General features: G+C 34.7%; 2 protein-coding genes across 2 annotated transcripts; one reads left to right on the top strand and one right to left on the bottom strand.

The window, feature by feature from the left end:
• Positions 1-3,506: 3,506 nt before the first annotated feature.
• Positions 3,507-10,945, top strand: LOC128990796 (protein charybde-like). The gene is made up of 3 exons (XM_054413376.1): positions 3,507-3,706; positions 8,659-8,836; positions 10,116-10,945. The coding sequence occupies exons 1-3, from the start codon at positions 3,643-3,645 to the stop codon at positions 10,360-10,362; spliced, it is 489 nt and encodes a 162-aa protein (XP_054269351.1). The 5' UTR covers positions 3,507-3,642; the 3' UTR covers positions 10,363-10,945.
• Positions 10,946-12,116: 1,171 nt separating this feature from the next.
• On the bottom strand, positions 12,117-22,188 carry LOC128990795 (lathosterol oxidase-like). Its single transcript, XM_054413375.1, has 6 exons — positions 21,977-22,188; positions 19,236-19,432; positions 18,468-18,716; positions 17,405-17,588; positions 15,472-15,644; positions 12,117-12,341 (listed from the first exon to the last, which is right to left on the bottom strand). The coding sequence occupies exons 1-6, from the start codon at positions 22,098-22,100 to the stop codon at positions 12,168-12,170; spliced, it is 1,101 nt and encodes a 366-aa protein (XP_054269350.1). The 5' UTR covers positions 22,101-22,188; the 3' UTR covers positions 12,117-12,167.
• Positions 22,189-24,593: the final 2,405 nt, after the last annotated feature.

Genomic DNA, 24,593 nt, shown 5'->3' with positions numbered 1-24,593 from the left:
TGTGTTTTTGTAGGGTAGTAGAACTTAAGAAACTGTCAGTTAAAAATACGATAGCTATATGGTTGACTGTCATTAAATATACGGGGTAGGGGAACTAGACAGTGGTGTGAGGGGGGGAGAGGGGGTTTACTTTGAACTTCCCTATATTACTCGAATTTCTCAACTATACAGGGTGTCGATAAAAAACGTTTCAGGACTTTGGGAAATGAATTCTCATACTTAAGGAAGAAGAACGTTTATGTGAAGGTATGTTCGAAAATGCATATTTACCCAGTTATCCACCATTTTGTTTTAATACATTAGAATTTTTATCTGTGAAGTTTTTCATTTGATGATTATGAAATTTTGTAACCATGTTAACATACACAAGACCTATGATAGAAAAAAATAATAAAGTTGTTCCGATATTAAATTTCAAAATGGCGGCCTTAAACTTAAATAACTCAAAAATGGCTAATTCTATAAACAATTTCAAGAATACTTTTTTGGAATTTTTAATTCCCTATCAAATGATACCAAGATCGAAAAGATCGGACAAGAGATAACTGAAATATACAGTTTTTTGTGTAAAAATATGGCAAAGTTAGTCGGGGACCCCTTAATTTTGCCTTATTTTTACACAAAAAACGTTGTGTTGTATTTCAGTTATCTGCCCGATCTTTTTGATCTTGGTATCGTTTGATATGTTTGGAATGGCTACCTGTACCGCCAAGTCCCGATTGATGAAATCTATAGTGAGATGGGTCTTCAGCATCTGGAGACCAGGAGGAACATCGCTGATCTCGTTGTCTTGCACAAGCTCCTTAATGGCTCATTTGACTGTCCTGATATGCTCCAGCAGATTCAATTTCGGACTCCTCTACGCACTCGTTCGAGAGACCTGTTTGCACCGCACAAACTACGGGATGAATGCCGCACTCGTCCGCATGCAAAGGGCGGGCAACAGCGTGCCAGAGACTGTAGACTTCTTCCTGGACAGTGTATCTTCGATGAAGAGGAAGCTTCAACGTAGTCCCTAGTTTGAAAATTCATTGTCAATATTATATATTTGAATCGTACATTTTTAAATCTAATTGAAGGGTCTTTCTTGTCTATTTGAATTGTTTTCTTGTTATTTCAGTATATATTTATTATCTATGTTGTTTGTATAAGTATTTATTGTAAATGTTATTTATTGTAAGTGTTATTTATTGTTAATGTTATTTATTGTAAATGTTATTTATTCTTGTTGAATCATTAGGCAGAATTCTTTATTATCAAATGCATGTATTTTTATAAGGCCAGAGCGAATGCTATATTATTGTTATGAATATTGTTTCCATCTTTTTGTGTTGTATTAATGTAAAAATGGAGTTGTCCGTTGGTATGTAAAATAAAATAAAATAAAATAAAATAAAATAAGATATTGAATTAAAATGCTAAAAAAAAGTATTCTTGAATTTTTTATAGAATTAGCCGTTTTTGAGTTATTTAAGTTTAAGGCCGCCATTTTGAAATTTAATATCAGAACAAATTTCATAATCATCAAATGAAAAACTTCACGGATAGAAATATTTTTGTATAAAAAACAAAATGGAGGATAACTGGGTAAATATGCATTTTCGAACATACCTTCACATAAACTTTTTTCTTCCTTTTAGTATGAGGATTCATTTCCCAAAGTCCTGAAACGTATACGTACTTGATGCTCGTTTTCGTGTCTAGTTCATGTCCGGTGACACCGATCGCTAGTGTCGACGGAACTTTGTTTCTATTATTTTAGGGTTAAGTTCATGATTCGTGCATTACTGTTTAGTTATACAGGGTGGAACGAAGTTAGTGTTACACTTTTTATGTGTTATACTATTAGTGAACAAATGGCACCAATTTAGGTTTCCATACCGTCACAGGTAGGCTATAACGGACAAAATAAGATTTTTTTCAATATAATTGCAATTGCTTAGATAATATGGCTAACAAATTACAGGGCTTATACAGATGTTAAATCCCAATGACTTTGTACTATTGGTATTGGAAATTTAATGAAGATTCTGAAAATGAGAATACATTTGAAATAAAAACAACATTTACTGCCCTTATTTATTACCAAACCTAAATTCAGTGGCATCATTTAACCAAATTCTTGGGGGGTATTTTGCAGTTTTGAAATAAATAAGAGGATTTTAAGCTTATTTTAATTGCCAAAAGAACTACGAATAAAAACAAAATGAGTTAAATATATTTAAGTTTATATTAGGCAGAAAATTAATGAAACTGACAAAATTATTGACAACAGACAGAAACATAATAATATGTTGGTAAGTTAGTCATCTAAGAAACGTGATCAATAGTTCCATGATGTATTAATATTATGTTTGTTATTAGATTCATGACCAATTTCTCTTGTACAACATTTAGACCTATAGCAATGAATACGGTTGTATTTATAGCCTATTTAATAACAGTTTATTTTGGTTTTTAATAAAACACAAGTATTTAAGAGCTTAAAAGCAAATCAAATTTTATTATCAATAAAATAATTTGGCACAAAAGTACAAAAGGTTCTATTTAACTATATTGATCTGGTAGTTTTATAATTTTCAAAATAAATTACGTACAATTGACACACGTGTATAATTTTAATGCTTAAATAATTCAAAAGTAAATGACAAAGCAATGCTTCTAAAAAATCTGCATGTTTATGTATATATAAACTAGAAAAGTGGTTGATCGTACAGAACCAAACAGAAAAAGTAAATGAATAACAAAACTACTAATTTATGTAAACTCAAAATGAGACACTAAAAAAATGAAACTGAGACACTAAAAAAATAATATTTTTGTTTCAAATTACTGTACAAGAATAGGCAGATTTTTGTTTGCCGTGCTTTTAAGGATTTGACAGGAGAAAATATTTGTCTATTAGCTAGTACAGTATGTTTTTGTCTCTAGCCCAGTACCTAGAGTGGGCGAAATTTTTGTGTCATCGATAACGATGACTAGTTTTTTACAAACCATTTGAGCATTGCCCTCTAATGACAGTGTTTAGAGTTACAAAACATCGAAGACATAAGCTTCCATTTACTAAAAAAATTTATAAGTTTATGTGATCCAGTGAATTTTAACCAAAATACAGTATAGAAATAACAATAGTTAAATTCAAATACAGTATTTTATGAACAAATCTTACAGTACGTTGCAACTGAATACAGTATAGACAAAACTTGTAGTTTATCTAAACGAAGCCCAATTTACCAAGTATACATTCGCAACGATAACGATACGTTGAATAACAATTTGATTGCTCGGCTTGGTCATTGTTGGGAGAGTCGGAGAGCCAGACAGAGGGGAGAAATACTTCCCCTCCCCTCTCCCCACACTCACAATGCATGACGAATTGAGGGGAAGTTAGACCTAGACGAGGGGATGAAGGAGAAGGAATAGAGGGGCAAGACCAGGGGACCGGCTTTCCTTTGTGCACCAGCGACCAGCATCAGCTGTTTTATTTGACTTTTACTGCCAATGCAGAGTGTTTGGAGTTTAAGCTACGCTTCACCTGGGGACGGAGTAGACCTATAGCAACTTTGGATGCGAGCTTCTTTGTTCTTTGTAAGAAAGTTGTCAGATTTATCTGAGTTGTGATAGTTTGGGTTCTGACTTATTATGATTGCTGTGCAGAATTTACCGTCTAACATGACTCTGGATTTGTATAGATCTATAGTAGAAGGTATGTAGTAACTATAGAACTTCATACGCTCTTGTTATGTATAGAACTAAGAGTTATATTTCCAAACAAACTACATAGGTACATCTAGAGTTGTCGTTTCAATTCAATGTGTCTTGATACTGTACATTTGCTCAGACCAACAAAAATGATCACCTTAGCAACCTAGGGATTGAAAGCCCATGTTAACCCTTTTAAATAAAGTGGTTACCCTAATTGCTGTAAAAATTGCGGTTAATTATTGTAATTTCCCCATAAAAACATAAAATAACAAACAGTTTAAATTTTTGTAAAAAAGGCTTCACCAATTACGGTTAAGTTTAGTAGTTTATGGTTCATAAAATGCCATACTTTCATCATGATATGGGTTTGTTGGTAATCTCTTGGGGAAAAGTATGTGTCAGATTGCTGATACCATTTTATCCACTCTTCGTACTAGAACCATGTTCTAAGAACAGCTGAAATTAAATTAAAATAGGCCTAAATCATATTACTGTACTTTTAGCAATTAAATTAATTAATTGGAATAATAAACCTCTTGTAAACAATGCTTACTGTATTAAGACAACTTACTTTGATTGAACTACAGTATTTATAAATATACATTATCACTTTTGAAAGTAGGTTATAATAGATGAGATAGGAAATAGTTTATTGAATAAAAACATGAACAGATCCAAAATACATAAAAATATGACTTCAGTCAAGGATAATCATGAACACTACTTCTGCTTTTAAAATATATTGACTAACTGGTGGTAACATGAGTTCCCATATTGTGTGCTTATCTAATCACTCTAGTTCAACATGGAATTACATACTTTACTAAAACCTTTGACTAAAACACACAAACTTTTTACTGAGTCAAACTAATGGAATGACTAATTGTGAGCTATATCTTTGACTATTAAGTCAATGGCTATATAGGCCTATATAGGAACTCATCAACTTGGTCAGCAACATAAAGTAAGGCAGAAAATTGAACGTTATATCCTAGCCATTCTGTTACTACCGTGTTCTTTTCAATAAACAATTGGCTACAGCTGGTCCATAAAGATAGGATGTCTATACTTTAGTATCCAATAGTAAATGACAAAACTTAAGAATCATATGGTTAAAAATAGGCCTTTGCCCTATTACAGGGTTAGGCAATAGTCTGGAACCCCCCAGTTAACTTTTTAACACGTTGCAGTAGGAAAACCAAACTCGGCACATATTTACAACATAAGAAATCATACTTTTTCATCAAAGTTACAACTTTGCCCCAGCCCCCTAAATGAGGTATTTTGGGGGCAGCCCCAAATTTTCAAATGTAAGCACCTATCATGTGACCCTTCATTTTAAAGGGTTTATCAAGAGAAATTGAATGGCGCAAACCAGAGGTCAATATCGCACCCCTAATCAAAATGGCCTGCTATAACCTGTTAAAAAGTTAATAGGGGATATTTCAAAATGACAGGCATTTTGATTAGGGGTGCGATATTGACCTCTAGTTTGCACCATTTAATTTTTTCTTTAGAAACCCTTTAAAATGAGGGGTCACATGATAGGTGTTTACATTAAAAAATTTGGGACTGTCCCCAAAATACCCCATTTTGGGGGCTGGGGCTAAGTTGTAACTTTGATGAAAAAGTGCAATTTCTTATGTTGTAAACATGTGCCGAGTTTGGTTTTCCCACTGCAACACGTTAAAAAGTTAACTGGGGGGTTCCAGACTTTTGCCTAACCCTGTATATTTTTGAGTTATACAGAATTCATAGGTGAGTATTTTTATTTAATCAAAGGGGGAGAGAGGCAGCTTGGAGTTGTTATTTTTGAAGTAAACATTTTTTTGTCTTAACTTGTACATTGACTATTTTAGCAAAATAGAATCTCTTTGCCCACAAAATAGATTGTCAAGACAAGACTTGGCATAGTGATTTATGTATCACATATAGACATACTCAATTAAGGACGCAAATATGTTTAATTTATTTGTTTTTCACCATCCATCCAAAATGTGAATTATTTAGGGAATTATAATTGTATTGTTTCATTGCAAAATAAGGTGCTTTCTCGATTATTAAGTAAACCTTGCTAAATTCTTGCTCATGTGACTTAATTTCCTTGTTTATATAATGCCAGTCAGTCACACATTCAGGTTATGGTTACATGCCACTTGGTAAGGTCGCAGATGTCACTGTATACCCACGTGTAAGGTATTTGATAATGATCACGCCAATACCACATGTGTCAAGAATGATTCATCATGACACACTCATACCACACCTACATGCTTTTGTTTTAATCATTCTCTTCAACTTCACTGCTTTTTGTTTAACTGAAGTGCTATTTATATTTTAAACTTGATTACAAATCAAGTTGAAATATTTACAAGTGTTTATTTTGATAAATTTTTCTAAAACAGTATCAGTTAAGTACCAAAATAAATACACTTCTTGCTAAAATGATTCTAAGTGGATTCTGCAATAAGTTGTGTATGTTGCGGTAAATCATGAAACAAGTAAAATATTCAGATATTTTTATATTACTAGCAGTTACCTGGCGTGCGTTGCTGCGCTAATTTGTTCTAGCTTGGTATTTTAAGCCAAGTATGAATGGAGATGAGTGTAGGATGAGTGGCGCGATCTTGTAGTCTTGTTAGTGACTATAAGGCCGACATTCCTTAGACATATGTATCACATATAGACATATCACTAAGGTACATAAATAACCAAGTTAATTGGTAATTTGTTCTTTACAATAAATAATAAAAATGTATTAATAAAATTAATATAATATTTATTTTACCTAATTGCCAGTGGATAAACAATGTTTTTTTTTGTTTTTTCATTAGGTGTATAAATATATAATTTTTTAGGCGTACCTACCACCATGTGAGCACGCAACATACAGCTTTCCGTGTGAAAAGGGTGCATTTTCTAAATTAAAACCGGCGTGGCGATAGTCAGCCATTGCCTTTTGCCTTATAATGGTTATTGGGAAAGCAAGACGCAAAGGAAATTGTAGTCGCTTGAATTCAAAGGGTAATTTGGATGAAATCATCGTTATTCTTGGGATTAAGATTATTTCTCCTTTAAACAATTACCACTGATGATGGTTGCTTCGATCAAGTTTTGTGTCATTTTTTTATTGCCAGTCTGGTTCCGTTGCACAGCTTGGGTAGATTTAAGTTTCACATTACTGTAGTATTATTGGAGTTCCTTATTTTAATGACAATTATGTGGTGGGTTAGTGAAAAATTGGGAGGCTTTTGAATACCTGAGACGAACGATTATTATTCACTTAATAATTTATGTTAGATTGTGTATATAGAACAAAAGATAAAAATATTTTAAGGTATTGTCATCCCTTTTATTGTTTATAATACTTTGATTAAGGTTTTTACTTTTTATTTTTACATATTTAATAGTGGAGAATTTAAATAATGTTGAGTGCAAAGGTGGGCTGCAATTGGGTTTTAATATATTTGGACTTACCGGTATCCAAAAATTAAAATAGTTTTCTGTTCTGCATTCTGTGGAAACAGTATGGCACTATTTCAAATCATGACCTTAGACATTCCATCCCCATGTTAAATTTGTAGCCAGGTTTTTTATCAAAATTGTCGTAGTTGATGTGAGGCATCTATAGTTGCGCTGATCTAAATTACTAAATTCTGTCTAGTACACAAACTTTTTTACCAATTCAAACTTAGGGAATGACTTATGGTGAGCTATAATAGCAACTGTTATGACTTGAGAACCTGGTCAGCAACAAAAAATAAAGTATAAAATAGAATTTCAGACACTAGCGCATTCTGTGACTGGTTCACACAACTACGTTCTTATTTAGTAAACAAATTAGCGAGAGCTGGTCCATATAGATGGGATATATATATGTTGGTCCTTTTAAAATGCCTTAAAACTAGTTTCACCTCCACCATTTAATTTAAAAACTAAATTGAACAGTACCACTTAACTCGATAGTACCTTTTAGCGAATTTCCCTATAGGGAAGTAGCTATTACTGGTAACTTACTTGTTAAAAAAAAAAATATTATTAAAAAAAAATATTAAAATGTACCTATTTGCCATTTAATTTAGAAATGGAATTTAACCACTTTAACTTAATAATATTATGTTTTAGCGAATTTCCCTATAGGGAAGTACCTATTATTATCAGTAGATAGGTATTAGGCGTACTTGTTAAACCTAATGTTATTTAGATATATTTCATAGAAAATCATATCAGGCAAATGGAAATTTGCTTAGGGAAATTTACTTAGTCTGCAGGTTTGCTGCGGCAGGGTTATTTGTTAACCCAGACCCAGTCTAGTCCAGGTATAGGTATATATGTATTTTTTTGGATTCAATAGTATTTCATCAGCCTTTCGATTGAATAAATAAGTTACATACAAAAATTTAGTTTCTTGTTAAGACCAACAATGAAATTTTTGTCAAAACTTATAAAATTCAGTTATGGAAAACATTGTTATTTTAATATTTGGCCAAATACGTTGATGTTCGACAAAAACATTGATGTATAAAAACATTGGTAGCGTCATCAATGTAAAAAACCTTGAACAATGATAGAAAAATAGGGATGTTTTGAAAACATCCACTATCAATACTCTCATCCCTATACATCACACCTTCCTCAAGCGTAGACACTTTGTCAACAAAACAAAGACTTGCATCTGAAGTGGAAACCCTAACTGCAAAGAGCTTTTCCCACGTTAGTAGCAAGACCCCATAGTTTTCTTTTCTCATTAATTTCAGTGATAAGTTTATACCCAAAACAAAGATGAAGTTATCTGATAAGGGTTAAGGTCTAGTTCCAGGCTGCCTCTAGCGGTTTTTCTAGTATGAGTTCCTGGGGTTTGTATATTTTAAATCCTTAACGCTCAAATCCAAAAGCTTAAATATAGATCCTAGATATTACAAACTAAGTCCTAAATTGTAATTCTGTCTGTAGCGGAGGAAGCAGAGTGGGAAGTAGCATGTTCAGCTCTGGCCCAGAGGCTAGGTGAGGAGTTGAGGGCTGCCAAGTCTGCACAGTTATCCTGTGGTGAGGTGTTGCTGCCACGAGAGTTGCTGGCTACAGTCGCCAGCCAGATACTGGCCCAGTCTGTCTGCGAGCCCTGTGGTCTTAGGTAAAAATCAATCATTTTTCTTTTCTTTTGAAGAAGAAAATACTAAGGCTATCTATAAATTAAGATCCCCGACAAGCTCCAATCTCGGCCAAGCATTCTATCACCATTCTCATCACACTCCATTCTACATTTATCCTTCACTTATATTTGAGTTACAATACGCACATAGGTAGCGTCCCCATCTCAAATGGTAATACTAAAAATAATATTTCAAATCTGAGACCAGTGCTGTGCTCTTTACTTAAACCGGTACTCATCTATCCCACACCTATGTGACAATTGGTCTTACTCTCTAACAGAAGATGAAAATGACGTGAAGGAAAATCTACACTACTGCCATGTATGAATGACAGAAATCTAGTAGTTCTAAGTAGATTTTAGTAGGTACCCTAGTTTAAGAGGTGTTAACTGTTTTTGAAGTCCATTTTCAGTTGACAAATAAAAAAAACAAAGACAAAACATAGTCCCTGAGTAGATTTCCCATCCTAATGGAACAGCTGAAGCCAATTTTAAATTGTAAACAAAACACAACATCTACAGAAAACCGAACAGATCTAACAATAAAATTGGCTTCAGCTGTTTTATAAGGATGGAAAATCTACTAAGGGACTATGTTTTATCCATGGTAAAAGTGATTGAACCAAATTTAAGTTGGGAACCTGTCATTCTCTTTTTTGGATATGTGGAAATTATTTTCTCCCAATTCAGGATTTCTTGGTGCACAGAGGAAAAGGAACAATTGGACGAGTAGCTGACAATTATTTTCAACGTATAGTTCTCCTAACATTTATCTCTGATGAAGTCAATCCATATGGATTTTCTTACCATTTCCCTTGGTTACTGGGGCTGCACCCTTTCCAAGGCACCATTGAGCACATAGCGACTCCTGTGAGAGAGCAGGGTGGGAAAAGAGGGAGACCTCCAAAAACGTTTTGAAACTCTGTGATTGCTCAATTCTATCATGTTGTTTGTTTAAATATTTCCTTCGTAAAATATGAACAACCTTTCTAATCAGTAAAAATATTGATTAATAATATGCATTTACAGTCTTTTATGAGAGGCTATGAATGTGATTGTCCCAATCTCTGTACAATTTCTTTCATTAAAACATTCCAAATAGCTCATAACATTTCAAATCCATAATTTAACCACGAAAAAATAACCTTAACAGTTACTGATTTGTTTTCTGGCAACTCACATTGTAAAGGACCATCAAATTCTTACAGTAATTAGTAATTTTAAAACTCCTTTTTTTACTTAAAATTTTCCTTGTTTACAGGGGCTGTACCCTGGACATCCAGCTAGAGACTGAGGAAGGCAGTCAGGTGAAGATCAGCAGCATCAAGTGGGACCCTCAGATGAGCTCCACCTTCCTGCTGAGTCTAACGCTGAGACAAGACACAACACACAAGTGGCGATTTTCCCAGCTGCTGAAGACTTTGACCAAGGGTCGCACTCTGGTCATCAGCAACAACTTCCTCCTACACAAGACAAGGCTCTACCGGTCCCTCTCTAACACCCAGTGAGTAATCATGTCAGATTTGACTATTGATACATCAAAGTAGACATCCCAAAGGCATTTTCAAGCTATAACCAGTTTTAAAGCAAAAGAAAACATAATGGAATTCAACCTCCAACAATGCTGTTGTCAGATAAGTTTTTCTAACCTTCCATCTTTTACTCAAACCCAATTGAAAGGATAACTAAAATATTTGTTGTGCCACCAAGACAGAAAACAGCGATTTGACTACAGCTCATTCTGTAATAGTCTCATCCACTTCAGTTATAGTTTTTCAATTAGGTAACTAGCCGCAGGTAGTCCAAACAGATGGGATATTGTCTACATCAGTACCATAGTCAGTGTTCCCTGAGAGTAAAGTCTGATAGTTACTTAGTTTTAAGTTTAGAAATAGTCTTATAATTATTTGAGATCAGTAAAATATTGTAGTTTAAAATAACATGGAACAATCTTAATTAAATTTACATTTGGTTGAAGATCGAATAAAAAATCTTCTCCAAATAGAAGGTTGTACAGGTTGATTAATTTTATTTTCATCATTCTGTCCGGAAAGTAGCCGTCATTAGTTCTTTAAATCGCCAGAAAAATCATTGTTAACTTCAAATAGGGAACCGAAAAAGCACATGGTAAATCTTTCGGTTCGCTAACCTCAAATTTTGTATAAGTGCATTATAAAAACGCTACTAATCATCCGATATTAGAGTTATGTTTGTAAATAACAGAAATGTAAACATTGATGACGACTTTGTATAACCTCAAATTATGTGGTCTAATTTTGTAACGATTAGAAGGATATTTCCACAATATGATGAAAATAGGTGTTCATCACACGGAGCAAAATTGTCTTTTTGGTACTTAATCGTATTAAAATGTGATTGCCTACGAAAAAAACCACTTTCGCTCCTAGTGATAAAAAGTACTATTATTTCCACAACGTGTATAATGTTTTTTCCCCCATACTGCACATTTGTAATTCATATTTTTGAAACCAAAAATATGGTTTCATTATTGTGATATTTTAGACTGATAAATGTAACTTAGTTGATTTGAGCTTTCCATGTGTGATGATTTGTATTTTTATAGAAATGATAAATATTGAGTAATTTTATTTTAATTATTTATTAACAAGTTAATGATTGTTGAAATGGTTTTATTCCGATAGGTGTAGAGAAAGTCTTTCATGAAAGTTATTTATTCCTTATATTATTTATCAACTTAAAGATGGATTACTTATTTATTTTGTATAATGTTAGTTTAAGAAGTAAGCTTTGTTGTACTGTTAGGTAGTTCATTATAGATTAATTTATGCTTTTTAATATTAGCAGTTTTTTCACTTGCAAAGTTATTTCATTATTCATGTTAATCCCCCTCCCTTTGATAATCTAAATACTGTTTCAATAATGTGGCTTTATAACATTTAGGAATAGAATAGTGTTTTTTAAAATTATCTGTGGTTAGAGTAATAATTTAAAACTCGTGTCTTACCCTGTGAAATATTTGAGTTTTGAATAAAGTGTCAGTGTAAAATTTAAATTCTAACTTCTTGACCTTTGTAGTTAACCACATACCTCAACTGAATATTATAAATTATCTGACTTAAATGCACTTACCTTGTGTATTTAAGGATGATTAGGATACTGTACTTTATTACAATATATTATGTTTTTCTCTTCTTTGAAAAGTAGAAAAATAGAAATCTCAGGTAAAATGAAAAGAAAAGTATGATGTTTAAACTATGCTGTTAATTGGGGCCATTTGAAAAAAATATGTTTTAATCATTTTCATAAAAGCTTAATTGTTTGTCTCTTGCATTTATTCCTTTAATAAAACATTAGTTAATCTTCGATGAGCCTTAATATTTTCCGCTAATCTTTCATTAGCTTCTGTTTCAAGTTCATCTTTTGTTGCATCTGACAGTGATTTTCCATAACCATAGAATATATTTTCATTGTATATATGATCAGTTTTGCGATATGTTCCATGTATCTGTAAAGAATCGTCCAATAAAGAAAAAAAGTCTTAATCCTTCTTTCTGAAATGGAATTAACCCTTCATGGGTCTCTTTGATTTTAAAGCCTATGTCCCACGACGCGTTGCGTGGCGGGCCACACGACGGTGGAAATGCGCGTGCTGGAGCGTCTGTGCGCGTATAGCTCCACGCAAGACCTAACCCACGACCCGTGTCACGGTGGTCTGGGGGCCACAGTAGATAGTGTACAAGATAGAGACCTCTGTACTACACTGTATTTGTATTTACACAAAGTATACCTATGCAAGAGCAAATTGCTGTTTCTTTGAGATTTCTTGTCACTGGGGACAGCTATGTTAGTCATGTCATTTTTGTTCAGACAAACATCAAGATGCGTCGATTAAGATTGCACTGCGCTAATTGAAGAACATAAAAATGAAATAAAGGTTAAATAATGTTCGTATAAAGGATATTATACATCAGGTTACTTTACCTTACAGGTTATAGGCTGTTACTTTTATTAAAGTTAAACATTAAAATAAATAATGTCCACCTTTTAAAATGACTTTAAAATGTTATTAATTAATTGATAATGATGATAATGTTAATCATGTCTTTCAACAACAGTTTATGAAACCTGTATAATTAAATAGGACTAGCACAGGGAGGTTCTTGCTCCATCCCGCACCTTTGATGTTTACCGAGATTTTGCGGGAACGGACGCGCAACCCCGCTCTACGCCACTCTTGCACTTACCCTGTCCCACGACGCCGCCGTGCGCGCCGCACAACGCTCCGTGGGACATAGGCCAAAAACACGATCGGTGACACACAGAGTTTTTTCTGGGTGTTGAAACATTAGACAAACGATATTTTTAAAAGTAATACAAAAATGCTTAAATCATATATAATCAATAAAGTTTTTCATGAAATCAATAGAAACTTTTGCTTTACATATTTATAAAAATATGTAGCAAACAAAAACCGCTACACTATTGTTGACACACTGCCACTGTGCGATCGGTGACTTACGGAGCCGGGCTGCTACGCGACTCTTCCGGCTTCATCTGAATAATAGGGGTTTTGCGGGGGAGGTGTGAGAGCAAAATAATGAAGATGCACGTAAGGTACTGTCACTTCCTAAAACTGCCAGCAAGCAATAACATATATTATTCTATAAAAACAAATGCAAACTGAGTAAAACTCTGTGGTGTCACCAATGAAAGGTTAAATGAGGAAGTCAAAAATTCAATCCCATTCTATTAGGTAGCACACTACTAACTAATTTTAGAATAAATAAGAAAGTAGTTGATTTTAGACATCACCAGACTGTGCTGCTATAAAAAACAATTTTTTACCTTTTACGAAAAGAGAACTTGTAAACTCAAACTGTGACATCTTTTATGTCCCATCAACTGTAATAGCGTAAAACAAAAAAAGAAAATATAACTAACTTCAATAGTAAAAAATATATAAAAGATCCATTCAACTCTGGTCCTCTTTCAGCCAAAAACAAAAACACTGTCTTACATACTTTATTTATCAACTTCATTATCCAAAGTTAATTATCCAACTACTATAGAGTATAATCAATTCTTGTGTTTCCTGAAACTATTGATACTATCATGGGAATTGCAAATACTTCCATGTATTAATATCAAAAGTGTTTGCTATGATGACCAGTAATTAAAACAATTTTAGTTCTACAGTAGTATAAAAAAATGACTACTAAATATAGCATGCGGTAGAATGCACTGAGCAGTTGCACTAGCTTAGTCTGGCTGTGGAGAAGTAATTAAGGCCTCTTTCACACGGCATGGCATCTGTCGGGCAGCTCGCCAGGCCCACTTTTATAAACGGGCAGACTGGGCATATGCCCAGGGGCGCTGGTGGTTTGGGGGCGCCCACTGGGAGCCCCCAAACCACCACCTGCCAGCACTAGGAAAAAAGGGGGGCGCTGCTCTTGGGTTTGCCCAGGGCTCCACTGACCCTTAACGCAGCCCTGCAGCTCGCGCCTGACAAGCGAGAACCTTTCACACAAAGTTGCTCTCGTCCAGCGCGTATCGAGCAACGCTGCCACAGTAGACGCTCAGCTGTTGAAAGGATAACCTCGTGGAAGAAGAAGGTGCTGGCAATGTATCTGCTATCTATGGAGACGGTGAAAGAGAAGAATAAATACCGTAGGTGGTTTTGGGTCTACCCTTTGATTGATAATTAACATTCTTGTGGTTCCTTTCAAGTGCTATTTAAATCATCGTAAAACAGTGAGAAAAGATTTCTTCTTACTTTAGAATGTCAATCAAATCCTTTATTTGATGAGTAAATTTTTCGAGCTGCAAAAAAAGCTATTAATCGACAGTTTTCTACTCTGCACAACAACGTTGTGGTTCCTAGTGAAAATAAAACATTTCCCAGTGTTTTCACTAACCTGCGTCCGTGGGATAACACTTTTTATATCTTTTTATACAACAATAACTAACTAGAAGACTGTGGTTGTGTGGAGTAAAAATCTGCCAACGAAGAGTTCTTTGCGTCACAGTCCCTTACTTGTTTTTGAAATACACATACTTTGCATAACCTCGATGTTGTCCAGTCCAAACATTATTGATGGTAACTGAAACGGTATGAGTGGCTGATGATAAAAAGGCCAAAAATGTCTGCCTTCCTTCTTTTACAGCCGGTGTGCTGTGCCAAGGCCACACTAAAAAACAGGCTGTAATGCTCGTCAAGCATGATGTCACGATAGAAGACGACAATGACGTAGGTATTTATTTATTTATTTTCCAAGGAAAGATTAAAACAAGCAGTTGATCACAAACGGCAAACATTACGTCATTGCCGTCTTCTATCGTGACGTCATGCTTGACGAGCATTACAGCCTGTTTTTTTGGTGTGGCCTTGGCTGTGCCCTGTATAAAACAAATTAGATTTCTTAATTTTATCGTAAGTTAAAAATAGTGTTAAACAATCAAGTTCAAGCTGAGCCAATGACCCACATATCAAATCACTTTATACAAAATAACAAGTAGTATAAAGGTTAAAAATACTTTTAATCATTTATAGGTTGATAAATATGTATGGGGACTAGTAAATGCATATAGCAATTTAAATGTTAAAAAAAGATTGATTTGATTTGATATAATCTTACCAGATCCCAGTAATAGCAGTTGAAGCCATAGTTGACATGAGTGTATTGGTGGTGGTTGTCATGAAATATGGAATCCGGTTTCCAGAATTGCCACTTGGGTGCTTTAATATCAACACCAGAGTGATCCAGAATAGCATTATAGTAGGTGTAGATACCAACAGCAGTAAATGATGCTGTAAAATAGTTTCATATTATAGTTGGGATACATTCAATGGGATGCATATCTTAGACAACACAAGTCAAATGGGTTTTTGTTAATGTAGGTTATAAATGTATAGGACCCAGACATGTCATAGTGTGTAATTCACTCATCTTTACATCAGAAGGAAGGGTGTTGAATTAATAACATGATAAACACTCATTACTGACTTAGATCAACTCATTCTTTAGTCAGAACCATTCAAACTCTGATCAAGGGCTGGATTCTCCTGCAAATTTAGTCTGCTTTGATTCTACTTGTAAGATTTAATAAAGTTAAGCCTTGTTTAGTATGTTTTCCTCTATGATTAGACATTATTGCCTAGGACTTATTCATTTTTTTTAATAAAAAATAACATTCTGATCCGCATTTAATATTAAAATTGCACCAATATCAATCAACAGCCTTTGCAATTTGCATACTCACTAGGGAGGCAATAAGAAGTTAATTTAGAAGGTAAAATAAAATATCTAGGTACGGTATATGAAACAAAGTTAGTACAGTAGACTCCCTCTTATCTGGACTCCTCGGGACTGAGGCCAGTCTGGATAGCGGGTTTTCCTGTGAAACTGATGTTCCCTGAAAGTACAAAGTCAAATCAAATCAAATCAAATCAAAATGCCTTTATTCTTGAGCGCTTCTCAATACAATACTGGTTTACAGAATAACTCACGTCACTAAAACTAAACATTTACAAGTCAAATAATATAAACAAAATATTTACAATAATAAAACCTCAACAAGAAGATTATACGTCTGCTTTACAATGCATTTTCACCTTTTTCTTGAAAGCTAAGGCCGAAAGGCTTTTAAACTTATAGGGGAGGTCATTGTAAAGGGTTGGGCCAAAATAGGAGAACCCCCTCCTCCCTATTTCCAAATTAACTTTTGGAAAGTGGAGGAGGGTGTCCTGCCTAGTGCTCCGTCGAGCAATTGCTCCACGTGTCACAAGTCTCTCCACCAGGTATTTTGGTTCTCTGTGAGATAATACCCGATGGATGAGACAACAAGTTTGCACTCTGCATACAGCATCGGCTGGTAACAGACCAGCAGAATCCCGGAAAGAGGATATGTGTTCCCGCTTATGAAGTCCGTAGACAAAACGAACTGCGGTGTTTTGCAGTCTATTAAGTTGGTTCATATCCTCCCGGGAAATACTGTTTCCGTATGCAGGAATGCAGTAGTACATCACTGACAACACCAGAGACTGAACCAACTTCAATTTTGCAGTCTCTGGAAGAATCGAACGGAATCTGTACAGTCCTCGCAGCCTTCCCAAAACAATTTGAGAAAGTATCACAAACAGTAGCATAAATATGTATTTTTTTTAATTTGGGAGAGCATTGTACATGTATTTATTTATACATGTGATCACTGGTTTCAAATCTTTCCCACAAGAAAAGTCGTTTAAGAAGTACCGCCCACTTCCTCGTAATGCAGTTTAGTTAAACTGATGTGCTGATAAAAGTTTTCTGGTTAAAGAGATGTCGCTTCTTCCGAGTGTAGTCCGGTTAAACCAATGTCCGGTTAATAGGTGTCTGGATCTGAAAAAGAGCGGAGTCTACTGTAATAAGAAAATTAGGATAACAAAAAATTTGAGGGTATACAGTACATATCCCTTCCTCATATCGTTTAGTATCGTTTAGTTATTTAATTATACATCTTATTCACAGTTTTAAGTCATTGATAAATAGCCAATTTTCAAAATCGGTACACTTGTACAGGCTAACATACTCCAGTGGACAGGTAGAAAGTACAGGGGTGATGCCAGCACCATCTGCATAGTGAAGATCTCAAATGGATGAAATGCCGTCACAGACCAACATGTTGGGGCCTTGTATCTGTGGTGGATCTTGTGAAATCGCTTGTATAAGAACGGAGTGTGGTAGATGCGGTGGGCCCAGTAGGTGAAATAATCCTGCAGAAAAATATTTGGACTGATATCATTTTAAGAAAACATTGATTTATTAATTTATCTTGTTAAAAGCCAGTTCTAATATCCAACTTGTTTTTATTCTGTACCTACAACAAGGAATATTACCATTTCAATAAGTAATAATTCCTTAATTAAGGAAATCTTCATTGATAGGCTTCTACGGCCAATTACTATAGATTTTTTGTCTTCAGGCGAGAACGTGTCGCCTCATTTTTAACCAAAATGATGAAAAACTACTATTGACCATTGTTTCAGTCTTTCATATAAAGCGTCATCTTCAGGGTGACTTGACTTGATCATAGTTGGTATAATCTGGATCGATTTATTGAGTTTTGTTTGAAAAGCAACAGTCTAACGGGCCTAGCTTAGCTAAAGTCCTGAGCTAGATTAACCCATTTTGAATTTCAACAAGGTGTATGATTTGTTTCGACAGTACCTAACATACCTTAATATGTGCGAAGGAAAAGTGAAAACACAGTTGGCTTTCATCTTTCAGACATATTGTCATATTACAGTTCTTTATCAAATATAATATTTGAATTGATTATTAAGATATTTAATTAAAGAACAAGCTATAATGGGCTATTCACAAAGGTACATAATTCATCTCGTTTGTCTGGCATTTACGTTAAATTGAAAATTTTACTTAAAATATGCCAGATCTCTGTTGCTAGTGCAGAGGATTATGGTTACATTGGTCCTCTATAAAAATAATGACAACTTCTATGACAATGCTGAAAAATATTTCAGAAAGTAACTAAAATCCTCCTCTATTTTAAAATGACACAAGATATTAGTCTTATTCTTTGATGAGAAATACTTAAATGTTATTTTTGCTAAAATAAATACCAATTTTGATACCTGCAATACAAAACAGACTGGCCACTGCAGGAAGTACCAAATGAGAGGATAAGTATCCAAGCGGTAGTAGATAGTAGAGTAACTTCCATTGCGGATAAGGGTAGCAATAACAGCAGATCCAGTACTTGTGGTTAACAATCCTGCACAACCCCACAGGAACTCTTCCCTCTCCTGCTCCTGGGACAGCCATCTGTCTGGCTGACACTTCCACTGCTCTGGCTGATCGTGTTGTGTTCTGTAGTAGTACCACTGTAACGTGGAAGCTCAGTCACACTACAAAACTATGGCTGCAATGTCGTGGGTTCGCATCTTGATGAATGCCACTAAATGTTGTCAGTGCAGTTCTCTCGTACTGCACTGGCTCACCCCTTGCTTTACCGGAAACTTTTCATCTGTGACTATTATTACACAATACATTACATCCCTAGTTAAATTATTATGGGACCAGTTTTACAATCAATATGGACATAGTTTAATTAAGACCCCAACAGAGTGCTCTGATGTGAATTACTGATTTATCTATTATCTTTTATGGCTTATTATCTTTTTGAAGAACACATATAAATGGGTCTGTATTTGGGTCCATCTACTTTGGGGTGACTATTTCAGTATAAAAGTCAATGGTTTCATAAACAGGCCCAAGGTTATGCGAACAATCAAATGCAAAATTTAAAGATGTCTCCAACCTCTTGGAAGAAAAAAACCTTTATATGTAAAGGCCAGATATAATATAAGAGAAAATGAGACAACCATTTCAGTTGTACGAACCTGAAGGAAACCCCCTACGCTGAACCAAATAGCGAAGCCAGCAAGATTACTTGTGACCCAAGCCAAGGGGAGTCCTTGAAGCCGAAAGTATTCTAGTGTCCAACCTTCCCAAGGTAGTTCACTCTTGTCTTTAGCTAGTGTTGGGGCCTGATAGCCATATTGCTTAAGCAGGTGAACAAGTAGGAGGATCCATTCTCCTGAAATGTGTTTCTGATAGAGCAGTCGATTAACGTAATAAAATGTTTGTAAGATATATTTAGATCAAAGGAAAAAGTATTTTCAATAATTTTAAGTGGAAAACCAATTTTATTTTCAAACTTTGAACAGGTTTCCTACAAAATAAATTTTTCTCTCAAAAGAGAACATACAGAGAGGATTTGATTAAGTTTTGCTTGAATTATTCACATTTTATCCCATAACAACTACTCAGGCTACTTTTTTGAAAAAAAAGAAAAAAACTGCTACTCAACTCTTTATAACTTTTTACTCATGGCGAGAAAAGTATTTATTTATTACAGTAGTAGAGTTGGGTTTTCATAGCTTTAAAGTTGAACAACAATACATTCCATCCCCATGTTAAAGCTGTTGCCAGTTTTAGAACACAAATTGTATAGTTAAAGTGAGCCACAGACATAGTTGGATGATGTAAATTACTCATTTCTGATGGATAAGCCAACCAATTGGATTACTTATTGTAAGCTATAGCATATTTTTTGTCACATTAGGCCACGAGAGACTTTTTGTCGGCCGACTGTTGGCCATCTGTCTGGCTGGAGTCGGGTGGACAATCGAAAAGTCGTCAAGACTGTTTGGTCGTTGACTATGGGTGCGCACACGCCACGACTGTTTAGTCGTCTTTCGAGTGTTAAAAGGATGTATATGACAGAAACCGCTGTCATATGTGCGTTACTGATAAGATTTCGTTCAAGAAAACGTAAGAGAAAATACTGGGTGCATCCAATTTATAGTCCGAGAACCATGAAAGGCCAGATTTACCTCTATACTCGGATTTGAGGAAATATCCGGACAAATTTTTCATGTAGGTACTCATGAATGAGTGTTGATAGTTTTGACCGATTGTTAATACCCCGGCTTCCGATTTATGAAATTTGATAAAAACTTTTAAACCTACATGAATTTTATTCGATCGAGTTTGCGAACTAGCATGATCGGACTATGAGAATGGGGGTTTATGGGGGGTTTTATCGGGTAAAAATGGGGTTTTCCCATTTGTTTACGATAAAAACAAAATATTCCGCAATTTCTTTAGAAAACATTTTGCAGAGCTTAAAAAACATATAATTTAGCATGCGTATTGTTATCATAATAATTACAGGGAAATTCCAAAATATTTAAAGTTAAAATTTCCATTTTATTCTTATGTAGAACAAGTAAACTGCTGTAGTTTGCTTGTTTATGGATGTATTTTGATAAAACTTGGCAAATCTATTTATTTTATACTCAGCTATTAATGTGTTACTAAAACACACCCTGAATACCCTCCTTGTAGCAGCAAACCTAGGTACTCGTTAATCCTAATGTTTTTGATATAGATTAAATAAAAAATTTAAATCAGGCAAATGGGAATTCATTTAGTCGACAGGTTTGCTGCAGCGAGGGAATTTCCTTTATTATGTCCAAATACTCCTTCAAAGACTTTTTATAAAGAGGGGACCGTGCCTTCACTTCATCGATAAGTTTATCGACTTTCTTGTCCCTCAAAACACTAGCACTGGTGGTTGTCGAAGCCATAATAATAACAATAACACACAAATAATAATAACAATAATAATACATATGATAACAACGCACTCAACTGTCAGACAGAGAGACATTTTAGTCGTCAGTGTGCGCGTTCATACTTATCTCCATGCCTTCATGAATACGAAACGACAGTTGAGTCGGGGAGCAGTCGGCAGGAAAATCGGTCAGCACCAAAATGCCCCGACTGTCTGCGGACAGTCTGCCGACTGTCTTGCTGGGGTCGGCCCGTGTGCGCGTTTAGATTTATCACTATGGGGCCGACTTTGACTCCCGACTACGACTAAATAGTCGGCCGACAAAAAGTCTCTCGTGTGCGGTAGGCCTTAACTGACTCAATGACCAAACACTCAGGGAGAAGATAGAATTCGAGACAGTAGCACATCCTATTAGTTCATTCATCTATGGCCTTTTTCAATAAAAAATAGACTACATCTGGTAGGATATAGATGGGATATCTACTTGTCTACTTCAGTACCTATCCATAAGTCAATGACAGAATGCAATGTTAATGTTGCTGTTTTCCTATAATGTTCCATGATGTGCTCAGTGTAACTACGAGATCAAGTACAATGACAGAGTATAAGAGAGAGGGTTTAGGACATTACTTAAGGACAGTCGTCTGCAGGAATCTTCAAATTAAACAGTTTATCAAGCACAATAAATTCAATGTCATCTTTTATCTACAATTCCTCATCTAGTAACATCACTTAAGTTGTTTCCTGCTTAAATGAAAAGAACTCATATTTACACAAGTATTATTAGGAACATTTTTATGACAAGTTGAATGGACAGTGCTATTATTGTGGGGCTAGCTACCAAGGTGTTAACTACCGTATACCCACCTCATAAAATACAACACAAAATAGTACACAAAATACAGAGCTAAAACCAAGAGTTAGCATATTAATCTTGTTGTCTCATTAAAAAAGACTTCACATAAATAATAAATTATTAAATAAGCATACATAAGTTTTTACCTTTTATGGTAATTCCAAGAAGGAAAACAGCTAAAGACACTATGCATGGCTTGACAGAAGAAGGTAGTTTTTTCCAGTGCTTCTCAAGAAAGTTGTAATACCATTCCAAACATAACCTCATCATTTTATATTACTATGACTTTTACTGTACATTTTAAACTCACCTTGCTAAAATAAAACTGAATGTTGATTGCATCACACTGTGCTCTCTAATCGAGTTCTGAACAATTACGGGAGTACAAGTGTTTTAGAGCAAGTTCATTTTTCAATGGTCTAGCAAAAGTTGACTGTTCTTGATTAGAAATGAAAGCTTTAATGTTATCACTGAGTTGTTTGTATTTTTGATTTATAGAATTATTGTGAAACTTTGCCGAATTTTACCATGAAATATCTCGATGATAATTCTGCTATGAATTATCTCATCTCAAATTTAATACTTGGTAATAATAATACCAAGTAATACCTGGTATCAAATATTTTTTCCAGAATAAATAATTAGTTTTCCCCTTTTAAAAAATTTAATTTTGAAGATTTGTGTGTTTTGTTTAAAATGTTTATTTACAAAGTTCTAAAGTGGTTTTAGCATGGACATTTTATTCACTCTTATTTTGATTTTTCTTCACCTCTATCTACATATTCTTTTTTTACTCTTATTTAAATGTGGTTATCGAAGGTACTTATTCTTACAACCTTTGGAAAAGGTGTATACAGTCCATTAAGTGGGTGACTAATCCCCACAAAAAAATAATGTTATGACAAAATTGTAGAATCTACAGTTCTTGTATTTATGTCTTCCTCTTAAGAATCCGAGGTATCTGTTTGCAAAATGAGTCTTGGGAAAATAGTTACTTGTGTAACTAGAAGTCTCTCGAGTGCAGAGAAGGCACTTTGGACTCATTACGTATTATATTTTTCCTACAGTTATTACAAACTATATAAATAATTAGTCTTTCAAACACTATACAAAACAACATTTCTGTTAGTTTTTAGGTAAGTCTAAGAGTCCTTGGGGCGTAGACATTTTAACTCATAAAACAATTAAAAACTACAATGAAAAATTCTAATCCCCCAGTATACTAGATATTTAAATTATAATCACTTTGGTATTTGAAATAATAATTTGACATGGTAAATAACTCTTCAGCGGCTATTTGAAATTAACATTATTGCTCTTATGGGGGGCAATTCCAAGATGGCTTCCATGGACTGCCTTGGAAAACAATCCAAAACTATAAAGACAATTTCTATAAATTATAATTACCGTACTTTTAGTGTTTGAAAATATTTAATAGTTTATAGTTAATGCCATCTCAGGCTGGTGCATTTCTTTATGCTGGTATGTAAATAAGTCAGCAACTAAGCTATCTTTTACGTTTAGAATTTGTAAACTAGCAATCCTGTATCTTAGCCATTTGCCATTAAGGCGGGGACACACTTGTCATACACCCTTCCGATCGTACTACGATACGATTTGTGGGATTCCAGAAGGATCGGTGCGGGATCGGAGGGGGTGAACACACATGTCATACACGCTTCCGACCCATCTCCGATTTCCTCCACCGGGTCGATCAACACTCGCCAGTCTGATTGTAAACTACGTGCAGAAGGTGATAAACATGTTCAAAAACTTTGGACTTCGGGATTTAGCCATGATGGTGGATTGTCTAGATGAAGATGAAGAAAGTCAGAGATCTCTGGAGGGCAGTGGAAAACGAAGAATTTGGGTCCATTCTACATGGAAGGATAGGTGGTTTACTTAAGTGCCCATCTTATATACTAAACACTTTGGTTTTTTTCTCTCTAATTCGTTTGGCTCTTCTACCCGTCCGATTTTAATGATTGAGGGGTTGAGGTCTCAAATTGAAGGTATGCACGCACAGATTTCACATCAAGCATCGGCATATATTTATCATAAACCATTATTCTTAAACCTTAAGAATAAAGAAGATTTTTAAGAAACAACCCGTCCTGCATCCGACAAACGAATAGACTGCAGTGTCGGTGCGTGATCGGAGTCAAAATCGGAGTAGGATCGGAGTATGACGTGACGCGTGTCGGAGAGGTGTAAACAACCGCGTTCAAAGTTATGTACCATTCCCCTCTCCGACAGTCGTACCACAGTATGATCGGAGTCGGATCGGAAGGGTGTATGACAAGTGTGTCCCCGCCTTTACCAGTAAAAAAGACCATGTGGATTAACGAGGAACTAAATAAGCCACTTTATGGTGATTCATCAATGTTTAATAAAATAATATCTTTATCACTTTCCTGCAATGCATTTTCATAAATATAATATTATGGTTGAAGAAACTATTACATCACCATAATATGACATCCATTCTCATACTTTATATGCCAAAATGGACAGAAATGTTTTGTAGATATGGGTGGTAATAAAGCAAAACAAGCCATGATTTGAAATTACTAAATTTTTAATTCTAAACAGAGTAATAGACTGTATACAGTTATTTTGTGTTGGCAAACAAACCTCAAACATTAATTGAACATTTCATAAGGTAACTAACTACATAATAAATAAAACAATTCTAAATCTGTAGACAAATCTGCATTATTAAAATTCAAATATTAGGAAAGGTCAAAACCATGATTGCATGTT

Source organism: Macrosteles quadrilineatus, unplaced genomic scaffold (genome assembly GCF_028750875.1).
Source record: "Macrosteles quadrilineatus isolate MER2022 unplaced genomic scaffold, UCM_ALF_1.0 Scaffold_3__2_contigs__length_128488019, whole genome shotgun sequence".
In the NCBI taxonomy this organism is placed as follows: Eukaryota; Metazoa; Arthropoda; class Insecta; order Hemiptera; family Cicadellidae; genus Macrosteles; species Macrosteles quadrilineatus.
This window is presented reverse-complemented; position numbering and strand designations above follow the sequence as displayed.